Here is a 26,802-nt window from a genome sequence, read left to right as displayed (position 1 = left end):
CGCTTTGATGCGCTTTGATTTATACTCTTCGATTTATTGCACAGCGGGTATATTATCTTGGAGCATGCGCCATAATAGCCGAAATTAACATCCCAGAGATGGTGGATCCACGTGAGTTGTGTGCACTTTGAGAGAATTGGTTCAATCCCCGCAGAACCAGAATGAAGTAAATCCGTTAAATGTACATTAAGTAAATCCCTTTTTTACATACATTTGTTATTTGAATTGTGATCAACGAGTTCATCTTCTTGCTTCCCAATTTGATAGGCTAAATATCGATGGCCTTCTGGTATATTTTCCCTACGACTACATTTATCCTGAACAGTACTCTTACATGATGGAATTAAAACGAACTTTGGATGCCAAGGTACGACTGTTGAGATTATTGTGTGACCACAGTTAACTATGTACTTTCCATACTGTGAAATTTGGCTGTCTTAGTCCACAAGCCAGCGAGCCTTGCGAGTCATGTACATGTCTGTTCTGTGAGGCCCAGACCCCGTTTACACGGGTCCGGACAAATTTTTGCACGGATAAAAACTTGCACAGTTCCACCTTACGTTCACACGGGGCCGGTGGAACCGGACGAATTCGTGAACGGCTAAGTGTGCAAGTTTCTGACCTGAAAAAAGCAAGCACGGTTCCAATATGCGTACGGACTCGAAAACACCCGAACCGTGCAAGGTTTTGCAAGATTAGAGCGGGTTAAGGCATGGAATCTACTTACGTTTTCTTCTTGCCAAGCAAAAATGTTGCAAGGTCGCAATTTGTTACTTTTGTAAAGTTACATTTCGCTCTGTTCAAAATCAAATTTGACACAAAACAAATTAACAAAAGCACGATACAGATATGAGGACACGCATGCAGTTGCATGCATTGGTTTTTTGGCCGGATTAGCTGGGCTGCTGCAGTACACGTTGCTACAAATGGCCATTGTCTCCGATTTTCATCAATCAAGGCAACGTACACATTTGATTAAATTTTTTGGTAAGCATGTACAGCTCACAAAACAACTGGTTGTGGAAAAAGTCTCAGACCAGAAAGCCATGTTTGATTTGCTGCGTACTGCATCTCACTACAACGTGATTGGCTAAAAGCATAAGCTTAACCAATCACAGCAGAGATTTTTAAAAATCCATTCAAATCCTGCAGCTGGTCTCTAAATTTGCACAAACCTATGAAAACACCATTGCGATCTGTAACAGAATTTGCACGGTTCCATGTAAACAGGCGGTCCAGGTACAAAATTTGTCCATGCCAAAATATGTTCGGACCTGTGTAAACGTAGCCTCAGATTCAGAAAATTGAGGTTTAAAGTGAGCCAAATACTACGTTTAGGGTTAGATTAGGGTTGAATGATTAGGATGTAACGTGAAGTCAGGGCCGTAGCCAGAAAAAAATTATGACTGAGGCAATGTCCATGGTTAAATTCTCTTCGTAGGTATTTTAGGTGTTTATGATGAGTACATTTTAAAGACAACACTGGAATCATGCTTTATTTTAAAAAATCACGAAAAAATGACTGAGGCAAGTGCCTCGGTTTGCCTCATACTGCCTACGGCCCTGGAAGTGCTTAGGTTTTCTACCCCATATGAACCACGAGAGCATTGGTCCTACTAATGGAAATGGGCCCACACAAGGACAGAGAAAATTTTAGCTGGATCTCGAAATCTCGAAAGGGCTTTTGATAAGTCTCGAAGTCTTGTTTTTTGCATGGTTTGTTTTTACCCTTTTTGAATCTCAAAACTTTTTACCAAGGAGTCTCGGGCTCGGATTTTCAACTAGGATCTCGGCATCTCAGCAAGTCTCGCATTTTCCCATTCGCCACCTTAGTGATTTATCCGGTGGATAGCGCTATCCATTGTTTGAACAACTGGGGCCTGGTGGATAATCGCCCAGAAAATGGGGGTTAATAATTGTTCAGGAGGGGAATTGTTTCATATTTGGATTTAAATGATCTATGTAGTGTTGTAAACAAAGAAAAAGTTTGGCATATTTCACATAAATGTATCATTTGAATGAACAAATGTTTAGAAATGGATTTACTATAAAAGCTAACGTTAAAAAACAACAGGCCTGGATAAAAGCAGACAAACTATTATTCATAAAGAATACACATCAACTTTGAGTTTACAAGACATGTTTCGATCGATCATCGATCATCTTCAGTTGCAAATGTTCGTTACAGTGCGAATTTGAATTTGTGTCAATGTTACAATTTGAACTTATGTTAATACATTGCCATTGTATTATTTACCGGTAATTTAAAATATTAACGGCCATGTATTAACGTAAGTTCAAATTGTGACATTGACACAAATTGAAATTCGCACTGTAATGAACACTTGTAAGTGAAGATGATCGATCGAAACACGTCTTGTAAACTCAAGTTGTGTCCATTTTTTAACGGTCATTTTCAAGTGGAAAGGTAAAATTTAGCATATTTTGTGCATATATAATCAACTGTAAAAAATACTAATGAGGTATTGACCTAAAACTCTAAAATATTTACATGGAAACATTACAATAAAAGAGTGAAAGAGACGATAAAAGTGAATTATTTAGGTAAGTACTTTTGGAGAGATTGAATCACTCTGTTCAGTTTTGGTTTGAGTTCGCAAACAAAAAGCATTTCAAATATCAGACAGTCTAGTTTACTCTGACATTGCTTTAAAATCTTGAAACTTCTTTCAATGGTCTCCAGATCCTTTCCATTCTCCTCGTAAACATGATTGCCGATTGTTTATTGCTTATGCTCCTCCACACGTTGATGTTGGTGTCGACCCATGAAAGCCAACATAGTCTGCATCACACAGACCACACTATAGTTACTGTAATAAATAATGTTTTGTTGATTAATAATTGGAGGTTTGTGTTCTTTGGGTTTGAATTGTCCTTTGATTTTCCGACTTGACTTGAATGAACGGGCTGGACAACAATATCAATCTTTCGGCTGAGATCACCCAGTTGGTGTGTTACCACTTTTGCTGATTTCTGTTTCTTGAACAGTAAGACAATTCTGATAGGAGCATTAAGTTTTCCCGAATACTTGTTGTGTGGTACATATATCCCCAGTGACTTTCATTTCAATAAAATGTCTCGTGGTATTCTCTACGAGAGTTTTAGGATAGTGAAGGCAAGCAAAAACAGTTTTTAGACATTCACATTGATGGAAAAGCTGCTAATTTGAGGAAAGTTTAAATGCACATTTAAACATTGTCTTCAGCAGAAAATGTTTATATCTTACATCAACATGGCTTTGGCAATGCAGCGCTATGTCAATGACACCCTCAGAAAAATGCCTTTTGACATATCCAGGTAGATCACATCTGTCTGCTTCCCTGAGTCTAGTTGGGAGCCAATGCATTCCAATACTTCAAACAGCGGTAACACTTGATTGTCCCGTAGTAAAATCGTTTTGTACATAAATAAATAAAATAAATAAATACGTTTATTGAAGACATATTCTTGCACCCATAGGTAAATTACAATATAAAATAAACCATGTAAATACAAGCAAAAAACTTTAAAATAGGAAATAAATCAAACTTTCTGGTAAGTAAAGTTCTAATTACAAAAATCCTAAAATTGATTATTACCCCGCAACTAATATAACAGGGATAGTAAAAACTACTTACTTAGGGAAATTCAGCGTTGACCGTAACATATAGCTGGAATAAAGCTCATCTTGTGTTAGAGTTGTGGAGATCCCAACCGTGTGAGCTCCTGTGTGACACTGGGAACAAATGGTGGAGGCGAGAGACTGGTTCTTCGATCTTCTTTAGAGTTTTTAGGCAGAGGCTGGATCTTCGGTCATTGAGGCGACTACATTGTAAAGTGAGCAGGGCATCCTCATAATGCATTTCTGAGTGAATAATGCGCAAAGCTCTTTTCTGTACCATTTTGATTTTCCGCGAAAGGTAAATTGGCCGACAGGTGTGCCAGACTGCGCAAGCATATTCCAGGGTACTCCTGACGAGGGAGAAGTAGATCAACTGCAGATCAGCCAGAGGAACCCCACAACAGCGAAGTATGCACAGAATATACAGTCGCTTGGAGGCTTTCTTTACCATGGTAACCATGTTATCATTCTACTTGAGCTGATTGTTGAGAGTGACACCGAGGACCTTGAAAGACAAAACACTGTCGAATAAATGTAAACATGGCTTATAAGTCCCTTTAGGTGGTCCCGGACGTGGACTAGAATGCATCTCTCCAACACTTTGGATACTATTGATAATAGAGATATTGGTCGATAGTTTTCTCCTTGCACTTTGTCTTCCCTTTTTGAATTTTTACCTTTGATCTTCCTTCTAGGCACAAAATCTGCAACTGCAGCCATAAATGTGTCTTTCCAACACATCCAGTTGGTATTCACAAAAGTGTTGGGATTTAGCACACCAGATAGGTTTATAGCCTCCAGTGCAGATAGCAAACCTTCAAAATCCCCTCTCCTGTAATCAAAAACCTCCCTGACCAATCGTGGAGCCGCTTTTATTGATGTTTTAAACTGAAAAACTATTGTTCCATGATCGGTTTGTATGCCGCTTTGTTTAGGGGTGAGAACTCGTGATGACAAGATTGAGCATGTGCTTGCCTCTAGTTGGAATGGTGCTAACTTGCATCAAGAAATGATCACCTAGTAACATTTCCATGAACCTAAGTTCATTAGCAGTTAGCTCTGGCGTCTCCCAAAGGATTTTACGAAAGTTTAGGTCTCCGCATACTAGTAGGTTATCGTAACCCGAAACTATCTTCAATAAATAAATATAGAAGGAGTCCATCCATTTTCTGTCTGGTTCCCATGGGCTGTAAGCACAACAAAGTACCGGTAACAATTTGTGGTTCGAAGCGGTAATCAGTTCGACTGAGATGACTTTCAAGTCGGAACATGTATTTGCGACTTCTCATGATGTAATAAACAAGTCCTATTTAACTGCTAACAAAACCCCACCAGCACGAGACTCTCTGTTCCTCCGATAGATGGTATAACCAGTTGGTAGAATTTCCTTGTCTTCAATATCTTTATTTAGCCAGCTGTCTTTGACCCAAGCCAAATCCGTGTTTTCAGAGTAAACAAGCTCATGAAATTTATGCAGATTGCAGAACTGTGTACCGCTAGATGTTTTATGGACTCCAAGGCTCTTTATGCTCCGAGCATTGATGACAAGACAGTTCACATAGCCAGCTCTTGTTTCCTGTCAGTGTGGGCAGACCCAGCCAGGATTAGGAGATACATTACCAGCTATTAAATCAGGGCAGCCAGTAGGAAGCACTGAGTGAGTTGAAAGGCTTTAGTGGAACATAATGGCAGACTAGAAAGTGTTACTTGACTAGCTTTTGTGTGGCATGAACTAAGGGTTAGATTGCAGTACTGCTTACCGCTAGATGTTTTATGGACTAAACCTAACCCTAATTCTTTACTTTATACATTAACCCTAACCCTAACCCTAACACCATTCCAACATGACCTTTAGACAGAGTTATTGAGCTTGCGATGGAAATAAGCTCACTAGATCTTTTTGAAGGCATCAGACCACATAATAGAATACATGAAAGATAGAAAATCAGTATTCTGTGCAGAGCGCCTTGTAGGCGTGCTGCTGCCAATTCTTAATGTGCACATGACGTTATGACGTCAAGGAGTCCTTCAATTTATTACCTAGTTTGGACCATATATAAGGCCCTTGGCATCTTATCGAGTGTTTTCCATAGTCACTAGTGTTAAAAGTAGGGATATGGAAGTCACTGTTTCTTAGTGAATATCTAGAGTTTTTAATAAATAGTTCATTAATAATATTCAGTGCAAGGCCATTCTTTACTTTATACATTAATGTGGCGATATCCTGAAGTCTTTGATTTTGCAGTGCAGGTAGCCGTGCTTCAGAGCCAGAAGGTTTTCATATGTTTATGAATGGGAGCTGAATACCTCTTTAAGCATACTTTCTTGAATCTGCTCTATTTTTCTGCTGTCAGAAGATCTGCAGTTTTGCCACACTAAGTGTTATATCCGGGTTCCTAGGTTCGGTGCGCTTGCGTAGTAGGGCTCAGAAAGTGTAGTTTTGTTTTTCTGTTCAGGTTCGGTTCCGTAAGCTGTTCTGTATTCCAGCTCTTGATAAACTTGTACATGATTGACCAGATATAACACTAAGTTGGCACTAGCTGGCACACTAAGTGGCAATAATGTTAAGTGAGGTAGGATGGATGATTAAATTTTGTAGATAAATTTGTTATCGAATTAGATCTAGTGATTGACAGACTAGTGAACTGATATGTCTTGAGTTTTTTATGACAAGATTATGACATAGAGAATCAAAGGCCTTACTCATATCTGTAGATAGAATGGATGCTAGTTCTTTTTTTGTCAACAGCATGCTTAAATAGGGGCTTGTGTTTTTATATTCACCAGTTATGTGCCTTTGATGTCTTTAGGGTCACTGTCTTCTGGAGATGCCGTCTGGAACTGGCAAAACAATATCATTGCTGTCCTTGATAGTTGCTTACATTTTGGTAAATTCCTTCATTGAGTTGTATCCAAATGGCACCAAACTTTTTGGTGAATTCATAGAGCAACATAATTATAGTTTGTAATAATATTATTTGTTATTAATTCTTTCAATCAGACCAAACCTCTTGAGCTGTCAAAACTCATTTATTGCTCCCGTACTGTGCCAGAGCTAGAAAAGGTAAAGTGGTACTTTTGTCAAGTATTATTATAGTCATGTTTCTTTTTAATTAATGAATGAAGTGTTATATTAAATGAGAATTTGACTAAACTGCGGATATGAAATTAAGTAAGGCTATGATCCTCGCAGTTATGGACACAATTTTAACAATTGTGTAGCGAAGCCTGAAAAATTCAGGACTTCAACAGGGTTTGAACCCGTGACCTCACAATACCGGTGCGACACTCTAACCAACTGAGCTATGAAGCCACTGATGTTGGGAGCTGGTCATTTGTGGGTTCTAATTTTCCCATGAGGAAATGAGGAATGACCAGCTCTCAAGGTCAGTGGCTTCATACATGTAGCTCGTTTGGTTAGAGCATCTCACCAGTATCGCAAGGTCACAGGTTCAAACCCCATTGAAGTCCTGAGTTTTTCAGGCTTCTCTATGCAACTGCTAAAATTGTGTCCATAACTGCGAGGATCATAGCTTTACTTGATTTCATGTTTCTTTTATCACTCTTGTATTGGAAACTAGATTACAGTGATATATGGTCACAAATGGAACTGATATTTTGAAAAGTGTATCACAGGAGGGCATCATGACATCATCATTTTTTTGAGAAATTATTTCTTGTAAAATCGATGCTACAGATTTTGTGTTAGAATGTTCTCATACTGTTGCGTTAAATATTTGTGAAAAACATGGTTACAGGGTAACTCGCTGAGTTTTTAGGCAATGAGTCGAACCAAATGAAGAAATGTAAATAGAACACAGTTGGCAACAAAGGATAACTGTAGAGTTAAAGGAATTTGAGAAATCACTATTTGAAGGGGTCCATAGTAATGGTTTGGTAGTTAAGAGCCACCCCCCCTTAAGCTGGGGTAAGACAATATGGAGAGCTTTCTTCTGTACCAACTCTATAGACAGTGACTATTAATACAACAACTGATGAATAGTCAGTCAGGGAAACCCACACAGGAGATACATATTCCAATACTGACCTACATGTTTACAACAAGCATGGAATAAATCTTATCTAGGCTCTAGAATTTTTAAGGAGTCTTATTGTGTGCAGATGTTTGCTGGCATTTTTCACCATGCATTGTTCAATATGTTTATTCCAGTTTAAGTTGTCACCATTGTGCATGTCCAGCAAAATAAAACCCCTAAGAAAAGCCTGCTACAGATTTCTTTAAATTTTGATAAAAATAGCTTTTTAACACTGAGCTATTTACAACTTGCACTCTCTAGCAATAGTAAGAAAGACAACATGATTATCATGTTGATTTTGCTGTTTGCTGTAATTTATTCATGGTCTGCAGGTCCTGGAGGAGTTGAAAGTGCTTTTGGAGTATTATGAAAGAGAAACGGGACAGAAACCCAAGCTCATGGGTTTAGGACTGAGCTCAAGGAAAAATCTCTGCATTCACCCTGAGGTATAAGCTATCACTGCATGGTCACTTTGTTTGCAATCAGATAACATCAGTGAAATAATGAAACATTCTTCCACATTTTCTGCTGATTATATCACATTTCTAAAGAAAGCTTCATAATTATAAGTTGACAAGATGTTGTGATGTGCTTAAGGTTTGTTCTATGGGTACAGTCAAAATGTCTCATATCATCATGGTAACATAAATTATGTACTTAATAGGTAAGTGCAGAAAGAGAGGGCAAGAAAGTGGATGGGAAGTGTTTAGGTTTGACGGCATCCTATGTTCGTGTAAAGCACAAAGAAGATCATTCTGTTCCTGTTTGTGCACTGTATGAGGTGAGATGATCTTTATTCATTTCTTTAGTCTCTGCATTAGAATAAATTTGACTCTTGCTTTTTGATTGAGTAATTATTTTATGTCAGGTGCTGTACTGTTCTTCTCTTTTAAACAGTCTTTTGATGCTCATGGCAAGGAGGAGAAACTCATCCCAGGGGTATATAACTTGGTGAGAGAAATCACATCTGTTGACAGTAGGCTGGATACAAAGCTTAAATTTAATAACCATTCATTTGCTATGAGTGGTTTATTGCACTAGAAATGGTTATTATAATAATTTATGATGAAATGTTGTTTTTCATTTCTAACTCTTTTCCCTTTAAAGGATGATCTCAAGACAGTGGGTGGCAAGAAGGGTTGGTGTCCATATTTTCTCGCAAGGCATGCAGTAAGTACTTGCCCAGGCCTATAAACTTTCCACTTACTATTAAACAAAATTTATACTGTAACAGCAGTTTTCAATAACATGCAACACTTGAGCTAGAAGAAGTGACAAACTGCTCAATTGTTTTGGTGGAGATTAATCAATACCCTAAAAAGGATGTTTACCAACCCACACACTATCCATAAAGAGTAGGTCATACAGTTATTAGGGTTGAGCTCTTACTTTAATTAATTAAATGGTTAAAGCTTCCATGACAGGTTAGGGACACTGCCTGCATTTTAAAAATTAGGTTAAGCTAACCCTAAACCCCCCGAAATTAACGTCAATTTTTTGTGGCTGCTAGTAAATCCTGAAAGTGGCGACCCCCCGAAAGTAGCAACCTCCCGAAAGGAGCCACCCCCTGCCCCTGAAAATAGCAAGACCAATTTTTTTAAAAAGTGTATACTATATAGGTACCTTTAATTTGTCAATCAATAGTCAAAATTTTAAGGTACAATAATATGTTCGTGCAGTGTCACAAATTGTTCACGATAAGGCACTTTAATTTGCAACAAGGGGAAGCCTTATGCCACCATTTGTCCTAAGAAGAAATACGCGGACCCTCCTTTTGGAAATTTAACGCAAGGTTATAAGATGATAAGGACTATGTAATTTTAATTAATAGTAGATATGACCTTTGGGTTGATGAATTTAAAGATATTGACGACCCTAGGTTGTTTTGGGACCTTATTAAGTACAAGATTCGACAAGATACAATTTCTGATAGCAAATTCAAAGCAAGGGAAAGAAAGGCCAAAATGGCAGACTTAGAATAAAAATTGAAAAATGTTCAGGTACAATGCGATCAGGACCCGTCACTAGAAAATGTTAACAAACTTGAGATTCTGAAGACTGAGTATGATCTTCAGTATGAGTATTTAGCACAAGGGGCCATAATTATACGTTCGAGGGCTAGGTGGTACGAGCAAGGGGAGAAAAGTAACAAATATTTTTTAAATCTGGAGAGCTCTAGGGTTAAAAAAAAGTACAATTCGAAAAATTTTTAGAGAGGATAAGTCTCTGACAACGAATCCAAAAATAATTATGGATGAACTTAAAGGTTTCTACTCAAATCTTTACCAGGCAAATTCCTCTCGAGGTAGTGAATCCTTGGCAGACTCCTTTCTCAAGAACGTGCCCATACCCAAACTTTCCGAAGCACAGAAAGGGAAATGTGAGGAAAATTTGTCAGTCAGTGAATGTTTTAATACGTTGAAAAGTTTTCAAAAAAATAAAACTCCTGGCAACGATGGCCTCACAGTGGAGTTTTATTTAGCCTTTTGGCCTATCCTTGGAAAACATTCAGTAAACTCTTTCAATTATGCACATAATTATGGAGAGTTATCTAACTCTCAGAAGCAAGCAGTTATTATTATATTAGAAAAGAAAGGTAAAAACAAAAGGCTAATTAAAAACTGGCGACCAATTTCTCTCATTAATGTTGACATCAAAATAGTTTCTAAGGCTGGGGTACAGACTAAAACACAGCGGTGCGTCACGCAGTACAATTGAAGCAGTTTAGCTTCCTCCTCTGAGTCCTCTATATCGGCTGATTCACCCATGCAGTAGTCCAGTAAACCATCTATATTAATTTTATTTCACTGTCCCTGCTACCGGAAATGGGTATAGTGAAATGTGGTGTCTTTCAGCCAGCGCGAGGTCTCTTGCAATTGCCATACTGTACCCACCCATTTCGTGAAAAGCACACACCGATCACCAGCAGTCAATTTTTTTTAAGTTTATGTTGTTCAATTTTTATTTCGGAAAAAAGCTCGCACCAGCTTTATTTGCAAACGATTTTTGTTCCCCGAAAGTAATGACACCCCGAAAGTAGTGACCCCCAAAGGCTGCTAATTCCGAAAGTAATGAGGGGTCGCTACTATGGGAACTCTACGGTAGGTTTACACACACATTTGAAATGGTTAGTATGTCAGGAGGTGTATGACAATTATTGCAGACTGCCTACAAATAGCGCTCAGTGATAAACAGTATTTAGGTCTATAAAGCACCCATTTCAAATAGCACTGAGAAGCAGTATTTATGTCTAAGCACCCATTTTAAAACGGTTGGCTTTTACTGCAAGTTAGGTTTAGTCTGCAGTCTGCAAGTGTCAGACACTGCATTCCAGGTAAGGGATTGGCATGCATTGAGTACATGTAGGTGGAGTAATCACTTATTTGCAGTGTTAAGTCTAGAACAACTGTTGTCTTGGTTGTTGGGTTAAGAATATTGAGGTTCATGGTTGGTGGAAGTAAAGTGTTCTTTCACATGTAGGATAAAGGGGTTTAGTTTGTAAAGAAGCTGTGGTGCTGTGTCATTGGGGAAGTGAAATAAAGAAAAGGGTTTATCAACTGAGTTGATTTCAAGTTGGTAAATTGACCACTGTAAAGATATTTGAATGCTGACATTTCGAGTGTTAGCCCTTCATCAGAGCTAAACCCTTTTCTGTCTTTCACAAGTAGGAATACTTTTCATAATGAAAAAACAATATTATTGCAACTGCATGGCATGACTCTGCCATATGTGGCTCTGGTGTTGTATTGCACATTTGAGAATAAATCTAACTTTGACTTGAGAGTGGCCTGGGGTGAATAATAAAATCTTCATTTATAAATTATTATGAGGAATTTGCATCAATTGCTTGCATGGTCAAGTGGATTAAGGAGTAGGCAGCAGATCCAGAGGTTGGGAGTTCAAGTTCTGGAGATAAAGGGGGTGGGCATAGGAGGGGGATATAGATGTGTGAAGGACGGGTAGAGTAGGATAGAGGTACTGGAGAGGATCAGGGAGGGGTAGGTGAATAGAAGGCAGGAAAAGATGTCTAGTTCTTTTTAAGACCCCCTAAAAAAACCAAGCCCAGTTTTTGTAACTATACCCCCAAAAAAAGAAAAATCCCTTTTTAGACAGTAACTGTTGATTATAAAACAACAGTTTAAAAAATTTAAACTGGTTTGGAAAAAACATGAACTGGTTTATAGAAAATTCGAACCAAAAACAAAATTAAACCACAACATTGACTTGCCTACTCCTAATAACTATTGTCACATTGGAGTCTTGAGTGAGTGGCGTCAGAATCACTCTGAATCCGCTATTGTTAACATTCTTAGGGATACGTAAAAATATTGAAGATCCGTTACCACGATTCATGCTAAGAAAGAAGTAAAATCGTTCTCTGGTAAAACGTTTTGAAAAAACTATGAGCTTTCGACAGACTGAACTGCTGCCTTCAACGGATAAAAATGTGTGAAGCCTAAAAGCGAAAGAAATTTAAATATAACTCGACATGCTGGCCTACCCTACCGGGGTACAGTTTTTGCATTGGTGCTGTGTCTATAGTGGGTGCAGCGGGCTTGCCGGACTGGTTAATTAAGGTTCCAGGCCGATGGTCATTGGATTGCTACCAGCCTTATATACGCACGCCTTGCAAGGTTTTACTGTGAGCTGCGCCACGTATGGCTGCAGTTTCTTTACCACAGTTAGTCACTGGTTTGTTCGTGTTTGGGGGGATACGTGCTTTGCATGTATCAGTGGCGGTTCAGTCTCACAGCAACTTTCCCAAGCTTCGGTGTTTTTCATGTTCTGCCATTTTACACTCTGTATCTGCCTTTGTTCTTGTCCGATCCAGCACATGTCAGTGGAGTCGGCTCATAGTGCTTGGGAGATAAGGAGGCTTGAGCTATTTTTACCGCCTACACTCTTTCCATCATAGCACAATGATGGCTGAAGGTTTAACTCGTAGTACCGTGGAGAGTTAGGCGAGTATATCATTTTTTTGGCTTTTACTGGCCTACATCCTGTCCGATCCGGCACGGTTTGCCTCATGCGTCATGGAGATAAGTTCATCTTTTTTGTCATGCTACGGAAGTAGTCTGTTACACTGATCATGAAGCAGTATTCCCCCCTTTTTTTACACCTGCCCAACATTGTCTTTTGCATTTTGTTATTTTAGTGTGTGTTAAATATAAATACCAGTGGGAACTGCAACATTAAGCAGTTTTTAACTTGCTGCTACTTGGGGCTTGAGGTCTCGTGTTAACCAAACCTGCTATAATGATCATGATATCTTGAAAAAGGAGTGGCAGTGCTTTGCACATGACAATGGTCCACAGGAACGTAACCTTCTGTCCTTGAAAATTATATGTCCTCCACTTAGTCATGGTAATTTCATTTCATTTTGTCAAATCTCTGACAGCAAGTTTTGTTTACAATAAAAATTATTATTATTATAATGGAGCGTGCCACTTCAGTTCTTTTGCCAGACACTGGTTTTTTTAAATTCACAATAAGGTTATTTCTTTTCTTAGCCTTGGTTTGCCTTTATTTGCCCTATATCTCTAGAGCCTTTAAATGGTTGTAAGTTATAGTTTTAAAATAACCATGAATTTATCTTACTTCCACGGGACTACACTAAATCTTTTGAGGGCTGGGTCTTTGCCACTGAATAAATATAAATTAAAAGACCATCCTTACAGGTGGCTTGAAAGTGGGTCCAACACCCTTGATAGTTGTCTAAGAACAAAAACTACTTATAACCCTATGCATGAAAATAAATTCAAAAGTTACATGAAAATCTTTAAAACTTGTTTCAGATCTATCATGCTAATGTTGTTGTATACAGCTATCATTACTTGTTGGATCCAAAAATAGCTGACCTTGTTTCCAAGGAACTGGAGAAAAGTTCTGTAGTTGTGTTTGATGAGGCCCACAATATAGGTGAGACTTCATCCGGTTTATTATTATGTATGGAGGTTTTGATTGACACTGTTAGCATTTAAGCTGCCTATCACTTTGGTGAAGAGCAAGTCATCAGGTAAAAAGTTACATTGTACTTAGAAATGTTTGGAAGCTATGTGTAATATGATTGATAAAAGAAGTAGTGGATTGATTCAAGCTTTTTTGATATCATGCTTACATGCATGGCGTAAAACTGTACCGTTCATCTAATACTGCTTGCTATAAGGGTTCTTTTATTGTTATTGAGTATGGAATGCAATTTTGCAGTCTGGTGCATGTAACAGATTTCGAATACATACCTTACAGTGATATGTACTGAACTTAAGTCACCTTGCTCTGCTTCCTCTTTTTAAATCCTGTGATGAACTGCTTGTGGTGACTTAATTGGATGCTTTTAGATCCTTTCATAAACCACATGTGGTGACTTAATTTGGATGCATGATTGGCACGTGTTAAAATACTGAAATATATGATACTTTTGTTTGTGTTTTATGCTCTTATAACAAGTTGCAAGTTATTTCTTCCAGTTGGTTCATGGCATTGCTTTAACATGACATCATTGATCAGAAAAAATAATTGGGTTTTGTGACACTATCCTTTTTTGCAAATACTCAGGTCATAATTCATGTGTTGTTATTAATAATTTAACAGACAATGTATGCATTGAATCTATGAGCGTGACTATATCAAGGAGAACATTAGACAGAAGCCATGGCAATGTGGATGCATTGGCAAGAACAATAAAGAGGTAAAAATGGCATCAATTGTAGAATTCAAATCACACACCTTAGCTGCTGAAACGAGAGATACAGTATTTTGGAATACCAAAAGTATAGTAACCGTAGTGATTACTGTTGAGTTGTAAACTAGCATGGTGGTTGTCTGAAAAAAATCTTATGGTCTTAACCATATTTAGAGATACCAACCTTTTATATAACCAGACCCCCCAAAGCCCCTTCCATCCCTAATAATCAACCCGCCCACTCCCTGCCCAATAACCCACTCCCCCTCCCCCCCAAATCAAGTCAACCATCCATCCCATAATTGAATTAGGCTCTTCAGTGTTGACCACCACCCTTGAAACTAGAAAAAAAGTGGTTGAAAATACATGATGACATGCTTAAAGAGTCTGCCTCACCAACTTTACATTGCACGCCTTTTTGGTTGTTATCTGGGAATTTGGAGTGTCTACAAGTATCGTTGAGCTCTTTCTGCACTTGTGAGAAAAATTAGAAATCCTAGGCCTAACCCTAAGAAATGCATTAAGAAACGGTTAAACGAGTTTAAAAAAATCAAAATTCTTTTAACTTGGGGATGCAATTTGAGCCTTCAGTGGAGCAAAGTTTTTAAAAGGTTCAAAGTCTTTTTTCCCCCAGGAGATTTGATGACCAGTTCCGAAGGAGACCAAGAGATTCTTTCCCTATCTCAGAGAGTTAGCTTAACTGCATACTATCATTCTGTGCCTGTGAGCAAAATAAGTCAATAATTCTGACTGGACCATAGCACTAGAATTTTATCCTACATTGTACTTTGTATAGTGCCAATAATATTGCATTTCTATGGCAACCATGCACGTATTACTAAGAGTGGGAAAACGAAAACAAAAATGTAGAACGTCGTATTTTGTGCTATTTTTTAAGAATACAATATGTAAATATTTAAACAAAACCCATCAATAATATTAGCGATGGTGCAAACAAGAGCACTCAAACCTGGATGAAAATTTTTCATGTCCAAGTGTGAAAGTCCTTCATAACTGAACACAGTAAAGAGTATCCTTGAGTGTAGTGTAAACAGAAAATTGCATGCTCTTCAGAATGAATAGATACTCAAAATGTTTGGGAAGCTCTTTAAACATTGGATGAAAACCATTATAGCATTACTCCAACCTAATTACTGTAAGAAATTTTGGACACTGACTTTTTTGAACATCAAACAACGTTCACTAAAAACTTTATAAAGATGTTTCAACGGAAACCTTCGGTGGTCCTCAGTTTGAATTTGACAAAAAAGCAACAGCTTTGTCAGCAGTTCATATAATTTATGCTTATGTGCGTGACTACGGCAAGTACATGTGATCTGTGCGTGAAGCAAGGAACATTATGCATTATTGGAACATAAATGTCAGGTATTTCTATATGTTCATTCCCTGCATTCTGCTCTCTCTTTGAATGCCAAGCCTCCAGGAAAAGTCTCTTCTGATAGTCAGCTGCCTTGTCAACTATACTCATGGCGTAGTCAAAATCCATATTATGACCAAATTGGTTTGCGGGTTGAGCAAGTTTAGAATTGCTATTGCAAACACGGTCAGCTCTTCTATGTTCACTAAGCCTGGTGGTAAGTGCTCTATCCATTTGGCCATAATATGTGAAATCGCAATCTAGGCAGTTTACTTTAAATACTATACTTTGAGGCTGAAACACTGCTTCAATTGTGACTTCACACATTATGGCCAAATGAATATTTATTTATTAATTTATTTAACTACTTTCACCTCAACAGATAAACAGGCTGTGGTGGGGGTCGCACAACAGAGCAAGGCTCCAAATTAAGTGTGCCCGTTTTACCCTCCCAACCATGATATACCACAGAAGACGAGATATGTCCAGGTTTGACCCTAATTAGATGCATGCGGATTTCAATAAGCGTCACAAAGTGTCCCCTTGCTCTTCTAGCCAACTTCAACATCACTTGTGTCTCAGAATACATACAATTTATGTCACAAAGTGTCCCCCAAATGCTGCTCTTTAAGTGAAGATTAACTGCTGCATTTACCCAAAGCTAAAAATAACGCTGACCTTTACCCTTACCTTATTGTTGAAAATGGGTGGCAAATGCTTAGACTTAAAGGGACACTTTGTTGGATGTCAAAATTGGGCGTGCATCTAATTAGGGTCAAACCTGGACATAAGTGCAAAAGACAGACCACAACACCAGGAACTACATGCCCTACTCTTTGCGACAAGTGTGCGGGTTCTTTTATGTCCCACAGGATTATGAACATTGAAGGGTTGTGAGACGGGACCTCCGGCTTATCGTCCTTATCCGAGAAGACTAGAGAGTCTAACCATTTGCAGATGTAATTACAAAGGCAGCACTTTCTCCTCAGTTATTTAAAGACCCTGAGTGTTGGTCCGGCCGGAGTTGAACTCACGACCTCCTGCGTGACAGCCCAGTGCTCAACCAACACAGAGCCACCGGTGCGCAGTGCACTTGCCACAAGGCTTAGTGAACATAGAACAGCTGTCCCGTGTTTGTGACAACAATATTCTAAAGTTGCTTGACACGCAAACCAATTTGGCTATAATATGGGTTTTGACCATGCCATTATAGTTGACAAGGTAGCTCACTATGACAAGAGACTTTTCCTGGATGCTTGGCATTCAAAGAGTGACCAGAATGCAAGGTATGAACATAATAGAAATCCCTGGCATTTATGTTTCAATTGCATAGTGCTTCTCGCCTCGTGCAGAGATCATGTGTACTTGTAGTCACGCACATACACACATATGAACCGTTGAAGTCCCTTTTCTGTCAAATTTAAATCAAGGATGACCAAAGGTTTCAGTTGAAACATCTTTATCAAGTTTTTAGTGAACATCGCTTGACATTCAAAAAAAAAAAGTTGGTGTCCAAAATTTCTTATAGTAATTATGCGAATTCCTGACTGCAATTTCAGCATATTCTTTTAATTATTCCTACCTATTGATTCCCAATTATTGTTCTCCAGATTGTGTGCTTTTTTATACACATATTCTTGGACAGGGTGGCTGTATTTTAATTCTTCTTTGATTTTTATATTTTAGTATTAAAGAAAGAGATGCTGGTAAATTAAGGGAGGAGTACAATAAACTTGTTCAAGGTCTACGTGAAACAAGTGCTGCACGAGAAACTGACATGGTGTTATCTAACCCAGTGCTTCCAGATGAGTTGTTGGAGGAGGCTGTCCCAGGGAACATTCGACAAGCTGAACATTTTGTGAACTTTATGAGAAGATTTATTGAATACTTAAAGACACGGCTCAGAGTACAGCATGTGGTACAAGAGAGTCCACCATCTTTTTTACAACATGTATTTCAACAAGTCTATATTGAAAGGAAACCACTCAGGTACCTCTTTTGTATCAGTAAGATTTTTAACATTTTCATAGTCCAAACTCATATTTATTTTTTTCAGGTTCTGTGCTGAACGACTAAGCTCTTTGCTGCATACATTGGAACTCCCAGATGTTCAAGATTATGGACCTCTGACACTTATTGCAAATTTTGCTACTCTTGTAAGCACATACAACAAAGGTACAAAAGTAATAACATTGCTGTGTTGAATTTATTGTAAGAAAGCTACCAGCAGCAACAGACCAGTACATGTACCTAAAGCAGCATGTGTAAGCTGTGATAATTCCATATGATTAATCCAATATGCCTCACTCAGCTGCATAATTTGGTACTATATTTGGCTAATCTGCAACTGAAGATAAATTAGTAATACAATAATTTTATTTCTGAGAGTAATCTGATGTAGCCAACAGTTTTTTTCTGGATTTGGGTAATCATGCAACTACTGGTAGTATCTACACCCTATGAAAACCCCAATTCCAGAAAAAAAAGGCTTTTAGTTGGTTGCATCAGGTTACTCTCAGAGGTAATTTCTGCTGCGAAAACGGTATTAAAAGTAAGAGAGTACAAGTACCTAAGTTAAATAGTAAGATTTGTGATTGTTTGTCTCATGATGTATAGTCACTTAGGTTGTCGATTGTGACATTTTGACTGTTCACTACTGGTCTTCTTAAGGCGATAAGGTCAGCTGGTTATGTGCCACTATACATTATGTATCACGGTGGTCAGCTGATAGGTGGACTTGATCCTTATTGATTCATGGAGTAATTTCCCCAGAGGTATGATTTGAAATAAATTATTGTTCCCTTGGTGGTTTGTTGAAGTAGCAATCTCCTGCCGTGTTTCTTGATCATTGGTATCCATGCTTCAGGAATTTGGATTGCATTATCACAGTTGATGTTATTGGGGTGAAGTTTTGTGTGGATGTCTTTCTTCGCTTTTCTGGTGTACCAGTGTGAGTCTTGATCAATAAACATTACCTTGTTCCAAAGCAGGTGGTGTCCGGTCTCATTAGCATGCTGGGAAATGTCAGAGGTCTGGATATGGTCAATTCGTATAATTATCCTCTTGTGTTCCTTTATTGTCTCCTGGGTAGATCTACCCGTCTTGCCAATATAGACTTTACCACATTCACAGGGAAGCCTGTTGACTATATCGTCTTGTCTGGAGCGATCATGTCCTTGGGTCGTAGCAAACGGGACCTGAGTGTCATATCGGACTTCGAGACAAAGCAAATACCTTGTTGTAGGCAGTGGCAAAGAGGCTTTGATACTCCTTTGACGTAAGGCGAATTAATTGTAGTGTTAAACTCTGAGGCTACAACCTTTCATTAGTAAGTTTGAGTCTACAGCTGGCAGACCAAAGCTCCTTAAGCAGTCAGCCTACTTCAAAGCACATTTCTCTTGCAGGAATTATAGGGCCAATTAAAGACAAAACAAAGTGGGATGATAAGGTGGAGCATCACATTTCATTTTGTCTTTAATCGACCCTACAAAATTCCTGCAAGAGCAATGTACTTTGAAGTAGGCTGACTGCTTAAGGAGCTTTGGGCTAATAAGCCAGTTGTAGTCTCACACTTACCTATAATTTGTCACTTTACGTACAGTTTTTTATCTTTTTTTCACCCAGGACAAGTACTTGATTGACTTTAGATGTCATTTAAACTGTGACTTGTGATTTTCATTTCTTGTTTTTAGGGTTCACTCTTATCATTGAACCTTTTGATGACAGAACACCAACTATACCCAACCCTATTCTCCATTTCAGGTTAGTAAAATTTATTCAGTTGATTATGAAACAATTCTGTTGGTTTCAGAAATTAGTACAATCGCATGAGATCATTTTAGGCTGCATCAATAATTGCAGCAAGTTGTTTATGGCATAAGCACTTGCCATGTAGCACTGGAAAACACTATTTTTTCACTTTGTTCGCGTGAAATCTGCTCTTCAGTAATGTTAAAACTGCAATCCAGAGTGATTTTTTTATATTTTTCTTTTATTAGTTGTATGGATGCCTCTATTGCTATAAAACCTGTGTTTGATAGATTTCAGTCAGTTGTTATCACGTCAGGGGTATGTTGTTAGTTGATAATAATCAAATTAACTAGGACATTTTAAACTTGATATTTATTTCAGGAAATGCACAGTACCTATCTGTAATTGATATGGTTAAATTACTTAATGGAGAGTTTAAGCATGTGACATCTTTGAACCATGACGGTAACTGGAAAGGAGTGTCTCCCAGATTTTAGACCTAATCATTTCTAATGGAGGAAAGATACTTAGCAATGTAAGGTTAGGGTTAGGTGGTAGCGACAAGACAAGTTAAAAAGGGAAAACAGCTCACTTCTGGATGCTGTCCACACCTCAAAAAATGTGGCATGTCTAAACTCTCTATTAACCCATTTGTCCCTGAAGAGGTCCCAATTGAGAAGTAGATTTGTCTGGTGTTTAATAGTAGGTCTTTATTCAATGAAATTCAACAAACATGAATTACTTACAAAAGTAAAGCGGTTAAAACTAAAATATATATTTCTATATAACAATCATAAATTCAATGACAATAGACATCTGTTAATAAAACATTTCTTAAAATGCTCAGGGTACTAAACACTTGGTAAAATGTAATCATGGTCGCGTTGCGAAGTGGTCACGCTCTCTTTTGTGGTAGCAGGTCGTGCAAGACATGATCAATGCATTGAACTTTTGCCTCTTTCTGTTTTGATTAGGGTTTAGGATTAGGGTAGTTTTTTTTTTTTATGGTACAAAATGAGTCCTTTTGGTTTCCATTTCTTTATTTTCACCCTCAGACCTTATCACCAATAGACATGTATCCTAAGATTCTGGACTTTCGCCCAGTCACCATGGCAACGTTTACTATGACCCTTGCCAGAATTTGCCTTTGTCCCATGGTAGGTATTGATTCTTTAAAAAGTTAATATTGTTTTGGTGAGCTGGAATGTGATTTTATTCATTTTATCCTTCATAATTATTTACAGATTGTAGGTAGAGGAAATGATCAAGTTGCAATGACAACAAAGTTTGAAACAAGAGATGACATGTGTAAGTTATTGCCTTATTTTTTCCAGATTATTATTTTTCATGCCTTCCTTGTCTGGGTGCTAATCCATTATTATCTATTCAATTTCAGCTGTTATTCGTAACTATGGAAACCTCTTGGCAGAAATGTCAGGAGTGGTGCCTGATGGGATAGTCTGTTTCTTCACTAGTTACCAGTACATGGTGGGTACAAGCCAACAACAATCATAGTGGAGGATTAAGGCAGCTTTATCGCCTTTCTGCTGGACAGACTATTATTATCTCTCTGTTTGATGCTTCTAAATGGTAGACTAACTCTTTTAGGTCGCGATAAGCAATGCAATAAGAACTTACAATGACTAGGACAGTAATATATTCTATTAAAAAGTAGGCATTTACCTCAAGAGTATGATAGAGTTTTTCTCAAATACAGTATATGCGGCTATTTTAATTAAAAATATGTGTATAATAACATATATGAAATGACAATAGCATAGCATTCAGTATTTTTGTGGATATGGTCTATTTGTATTAATGAAATTTTGTCTTTGAAATTTTTGATGCCATGAATTGAAGGTAGATTTGCCAGGCAGCAGTACCATTTTGGATTTTGCGATTCCATTCTGGTTAATCAAATACTTCCACAAACACAAGTCCTTAATTTTTTAACCACCATAGATTATGAATTTGGATTTGTTTTTATGCAGGAGGCAGTTGTTTCCATTTGGCATGATCAGGTAACTCTTGTTTGAAACACTTGCACTGAAGTAAATAATCACACAGCTCAACCTCATGAACACTCTTAATCTAATGTGGTGGCCATTGTAAGTAACTGACTGAGTTGTATTTTCTTTTTATTAGGGTATTATTAGCAATATTCAAAGAAACAAGCTGCTGTTCATTGAGACCCAAGATGCAGCAGAAACCAGTTTAGCTCTTTATAATTACCAACAGGTACTTCGCTACAAAAGGGGGCACGGTGGCCTCATGGTTAGTGGACTTGACTCCGGAGCAAGTGGCCCGGTTTTAGGTCCTGGCTGGGGACGTTGTGTTCTTGGGCAAGACACTTAACTCTCGCGTTGCCTCTCTCCACCTAGGTGTATAAATGGGTACCGGCAAACTTAATGCTGGCGGTAACCCTGCGATGAGCTGGCATCCCATCCAGGGGGGAGTAGAAATACTCCTAGTCGCTTCATGCTACAGAAACCGGGATAAGCTCTGGCCTAATAGGCCACTTGGCTTATAAGCAGACTTCACCCCCCCCCCCCCCCCCCCCCCTTTACTTCACTACAAGCAGATGTCGATCTGCTGTAGAACATTCCTTTAATTTCTTTGTGTGCATTGTTGCTGTGTCGTTTACTGTTTTGTTTTTTTTTATCCTCTGGACAGGCTTGTGAAAATGGAAGAGGTGCTATATTACTTTCAGTAGCGAGAGGAAAGGTTTCAGAGGGAATTGATTTTGGTAATATAATTCAGTGGCTATTTGTCAACCAGTCAGTCAGTTTATAATAACTATTTAATTACTGATGTTTCAATGGACTCTTTTTATTGAATTTTTGGTTGCAAATTCTGCTTTATCAGAAGGACTGGCTTTCAGAAGAATTCACTCCAGTTCACCCAGTTTACTTCAACCTCGCATGGTTTGAGATTAGTTTACACTTGGGAGTATATCAAGATAAAAGTTATGTTGAGATAGCTTGGTCCCTAATTATTGGTCTTCTAAGGATATTATTGCAGTGGGAGGACAAAAGGAAACTTTAACTATGTCTTCAATCCATAATATTACTGATACTCTGTCTATTAAACTCTTTTCAATCAATGTTCAACACTTCTGTTATCTGCATACCCCTGGTACTGGGTTCGGAAAGGTGTAATAACTCTATTCCAGGGATAAATGTGCCTGAATAAGGCACGTTTATCCCTGGAATAGAGTTATTACACCTTTCAGGAACCAGCCCCTGGAGTACAAGAAGCCCAAATTAATTAATTGGTTTTGCTTCCCTTTCTTTTTAGAGGAGCCCTTTAATTTCAATATGAAACCCTAGTTTTATGTAAATTAAAGTGTTTCTTTTGATTTTCTTTTGTAGATCATCACTATGGCAGGGCTGTCATTATGTTTGGTATTCCATATGTCTATACACAAAGTAGGATTTTAAAGGTGAACATATTCCCTTTGATTAAACCTCGTATCTTCTATAAACAACGACTTCTTGCTGAGCTTTCTCCATTTTACTCTGTCAGGAGTCATCTCCTTCAGGGTGCCCACTGAGCCCCTGTCTGTTCGTCCTCGTCTCAACATGTCTCTTCCCTGTTTTGACTCTGAGTCAAGGCAGTACTTTGGCACCCTCTCATTGTCCATCCTTTTACAGTGACCAAACCCTCTCAGTCTTCTAGATGGGATGAATTCTTCAATAGGTCTGGTTTTTGAGGCTCTTCTGGGGAGCTGACATGGTGGAAGTATCAGGTCTGGAGGGTCCTCTTGCTACAGTTCTGATGGGTAGTCTCAAGCTTCTTCGTCTGTTTCTCGGAAGTACACCAGACCTTGCATTGCTATGTAAGAGTTGTTGTTACAGTTACAATCATTAGATCCTGATCTTTGCGTTGATTGAGGTCTTGGTCTTCTACATGTACGCGTTGTTCATTGAGTTGAGGGCACCAGTTGCCTTGCCAGTCCTCTAAAAGATCTCTGGATCCAGACATCCCTCACTAGCTACCCGTGACCCTAGGTACATGGACTGGCTGACTTGCTCAGGAAATCTCTTCTGACAGAATCGAATTCTCATTTTAAGTCTACAAAGTTTATGTACATAGTATTCAACTCGGTACAATTTTGTCTGATTCACGTCGTTGGATATAGCTAATCTGTACACGATTGACCGTTCCTAAACCCACTCTAATTATCCCTGATTGTGTTCTCCGACCCCTTATCAAGTCTCTGAAGTAAGATGATCTGAAAGAGCTTAGACACGGTGGACCTCAGTTTGATGCCTCTGTTTTTCTGACAATAGGAGGCGTCTCGTTACACTCGCTACATGGATTACTCGTGGGGATAAAGGAAAACTGCAGGAAAATGTGAAGATTCTCCGAAATTACGAATATTGTGCTTGCAAAAATTTGGTTTTATCAACGGAGTTGATAATGTAAATTGGCCACCGTACAGAGATTCTAAAAGCTGACGTTTCGAGCGTTAGCCCTTCGTCAGAGCGAAGTTTTGGCTATTTTCTCTCTGGTTCGAACAGCACTGTTAATATGTTTGTTAATGTCTGCTCACTGAATCATTACCTTACATCTGTTAATGCCTGAACGTAGTTTCACGCTCTCGATAACATTATGAGCAATAGGATCTTGGTCTCTCAATTATGTTAAGGAGTTAATATCGTATTAATTATGGACGAAGCGAAGTCTGTGTGGCTGAAATAACACTAAATGTTCTTATAGGCCAGACTTGAGTACCTCAGAGATCAGTTTAACATCAGAGAAAACGACTTCCTTACTTTTGATGCCATGAGGCACGCTGCTCAGGTAAAGATGTATAGTTTATTCCAAAATTGCAGTGTGTACGGTTATTTTAAAATCGAACAAATACTGTGGTCTCAATGGGCATTACCTTGGCCTTATTCATTTTAGTGTGTTGGTCGAGCGATCCGCGGGAAAACAGATTACGGTATCATGGTGTTTGCTGACAAGGTATTAACATAGAAAAGCACTACCTTTATGTTTGCTACATACAAAAAACAGCAGACATGGCATTTTCATGTACGAAGTCATTATTGCTTTCATTGCAGAGGTTTTTCAAAGTCGACAAAAGAAGTAAACTACCAAAGTGGATTCAGGTGAGAAGTTTTGTGTCTCGCAACTTAAGCGCATTGGTATTGAGAGGAAAATCCGCACAAACACCATGTCTGTCACCAGCACTGAAGATAATGGATTTTCTGTTGCAGGAATACTTAAGGGAAGGGGTCTGCAACCTCTCTATTGACGAAGCAGTCCAGGTAAGGATGTTTGTAGAACTTAAGGTCGAGATCAAGTAAAGTTCGGCGGAAATCGAACATTGTCACTGTGTTAACCCCAGACGTCAGAATACGCAGACTGAATAGCGGCAGGATATGATTTTTATAACTAATTCACTCTCGTTTTCTTAGTTAAACAATGTCGTGGATTTGAGTACAATCCTTCTCTGTTTCTTGACAGGGTCCTTTTTAATATTGTTACATAAAATTTTGACATCAAAATTATTTGAAATATCTTGACAATCGGCCCAGGACTGACCAGCAGGTAAGGATCAGGACAAAATTTCGTTTTGCTATCTTGCCTCAGGGTCTTAAAGGATGACATGACTGTGATATAAACTCTACTTTTTAAAGACTGGTTTATCATTTGTTTTGATCCATAGGTTAGTAAGAGATTCCTGAGGCAAATGGCCCAACCCTTTGATAAGGTAAACTTTCCCTTACCATTATTCACTTTATAAAAGAGAGGATACTGAGAAAGAACACATCCCCATGCCCCATCATAGCTTTTTCAATCTATTTTAAGCTTCGGGCCATGTTGTGAAAGTGTTTTTGGTTTCGTGCCCATGATCACGCAGCCGATCATATAAACCAATCAGGTATCTGATTTAAAATAGCCGCGCATCATGACCACGGACTAAATTTAGATTGAAAAAAGTTATCATTGGAAGAGGCCCATGTATGGTGAGGTGAACGTGTTCTCTCTCTTCTCATCTTCTCTTGCTTTATATGAAAAAAATATTATTATCTAATGTTATGGTCAAGTTCAGTCAACTTGGATTGTTGACCAAAGAAATGAGAATAAAAGACGGAAGACCCGGCTCGCGCTTTGTCGCCAGTTCGCAAGTTCCATATTTATTTGCTTTCGGTTCCTGAGACCGTTACTTAAAACTATGTTAGTGACAATGCCGGCTTTCTGCGAAATTCGGTTAAATTTTTGAAACATTCTGTTTTCAGGAGGATCAGCTTGGCCTGTCACTTCTTACTGTTGAGCAGGTGGAATCTGAGGAGTTCCAGAAGCGAATTTTACAGACGGCTGTTGCTTAATATTTTGTGACTGTGCAGGTTGTTTCAATTATAGCTGGTGGCCACGGAGTGTAATACATCGTCGACATCTTCTTTGCACTGATGAGTGCCTAAGGAAGCCAAGGCAGGAATATGCTGAAGGAAACTTAGTTTCCATCCGTCTTGATATCAGGACACGTTTCTCTTTCATTACGGAGCGATATTTACGAGGAGTTAGTGTAATGGGAGTGCATATTTATCATTTATTTCCTTGTGGTACCCTCGGTGCCCGAAGCTTTTCTGCACCTGATCTCGATCCGTAGTCCCAAGTGAGGGTCACCACGGGTTGTGAAATAGCAAAGACTGGTGTCGGATATTCTCCCCTTAGTTAAGTGAACATTACCTTTAAAAGGATCTTTTATGTTGTTAATATCTACTTAGTAATCGAGAGTGAGGTCGTTACAGCAAAATCTCAAACTGAGGCCTTGCCATATTGACCGAGCGACAGCGAGGTCAATAGAGCTAGGCCGAGGTTTGAGATTTTGGTTGTAACGACCGAACGGTCGAGGTTATTAATTTGTTTATTATATGGCTAACAGAACAGTTTAAAGAAGAAAAAACTAATTTGCATAATCCATAATTGACCCATGGGCATTACGGGGGAATAATGCCCTCGCGCTTATCTGCTCTTAGCCAATCGGAGCGCGCGTTATATCCGCCAGAAACACTAGCCATATAAAAGACTTAATCGACCACTTTCTGTTCTCAGGCGTGTTTTAAATAAGTCTCAAAGTTACTCCAGTTGCTTTGTCGCGGTTTTAAAGCATTTGTTGGTTTTAGGTTAGGGTTAGGGTTAGATAACCACGTATCGTGTGCCAGTGTTCTGTGAAATAAAGGCTGGAAAAGGTAGATAGAACTTCCTCGAAAGTGGGAGCACACGTTGTTAAGTTGAATTTGTTTTATATTAAAGTAAAACACGAAAATTCTATGGAACAAATGTCTTAATTATCCATTAAAGCCTTGTGTTACCCACC

General features: G+C 38.6%; 1 protein-coding gene across 4 annotated transcripts; it reads left to right on the top strand.

The window, feature by feature from the left end:
- On the top strand, nucleotides 1-26,802 carry LOC137980507 (general transcription and DNA repair factor IIH helicase subunit XPD-like). 4 transcript variants are annotated; one of them, XM_068827966.1, is made up of 27 exons: nucleotides 1-111; nucleotides 268-367; nucleotides 6,433-6,510; nucleotides 6,624-6,686; nucleotides 7,992-8,105; nucleotides 8,324-8,440; nucleotides 8,557-8,610; nucleotides 8,767-8,829; nucleotides 13,455-13,578; nucleotides 14,251-14,347; nucleotides 17,406-17,708; nucleotides 17,776-17,894; nucleotides 19,412-19,481; nucleotides 19,718-19,787; nucleotides 20,525-20,626; nucleotides 20,714-20,777; nucleotides 20,866-20,957; nucleotides 21,461-21,490; nucleotides 21,615-21,707; nucleotides 22,143-22,215; nucleotides 22,841-22,911; nucleotides 24,192-24,275; nucleotides 24,381-24,440; nucleotides 24,539-24,586; nucleotides 24,695-24,745; nucleotides 25,147-25,191; nucleotides 25,721-26,801. In XM_068827966.1, exons 2-27 carry the CDS (start codon nucleotides 335-337, stop codon nucleotides 25,808-25,810), a joined length of 2,208 nt encoding a protein of 735 aa, XP_068684067.1. In that variant the 5' UTR covers nucleotides 1-111; nucleotides 268-334; the 3' UTR covers nucleotides 25,811-26,801. The 4 variants fall into 4 exon arrangements, with proteins under 4 accessions (XP_068684067.1, XP_068684064.1, XP_068684065.1 ...); XM_068827963.1 differs by having other exon boundaries at nucleotides 65-166; nucleotides 25,721-26,802; XM_068827964.1 differs by having other exon boundaries at nucleotides 65-166; nucleotides 8,528-8,610; nucleotides 13,484-13,578; nucleotides 25,721-26,755.

Source organism: Montipora foliosa, chromosome 12 (genome assembly GCF_036669935.1).
Source record: "Montipora foliosa isolate CH-2021 chromosome 12, ASM3666993v2, whole genome shotgun sequence".
NCBI classification, from domain to species: Eukaryota; Metazoa; Cnidaria; class Anthozoa; order Scleractinia; family Acroporidae; genus Montipora; species Montipora foliosa.
The sequence above is the reverse complement of the archived record's forward strand: the minus strand, read 5'-3'. Positions and strand labels throughout refer to the sequence as shown.

Coding starts and splice junctions, on each gene's coding strand:
- LOC137980507 (XM_068827963.1), top strand. Junction 24,441..24,538: donor TCATGGTGTTTGCTGACAAG/GTATTAACATAG, acceptor CTTTCATTGCAG/AGGTTTTTCAAAGTCGACAA. Junction 24,587..24,694: donor AACTACCAAAGTGGATTCAG/GTGAGAAGTTTT, acceptor TTTCTGTTGCAG/GAATACTTAAGGGAAGGGGT.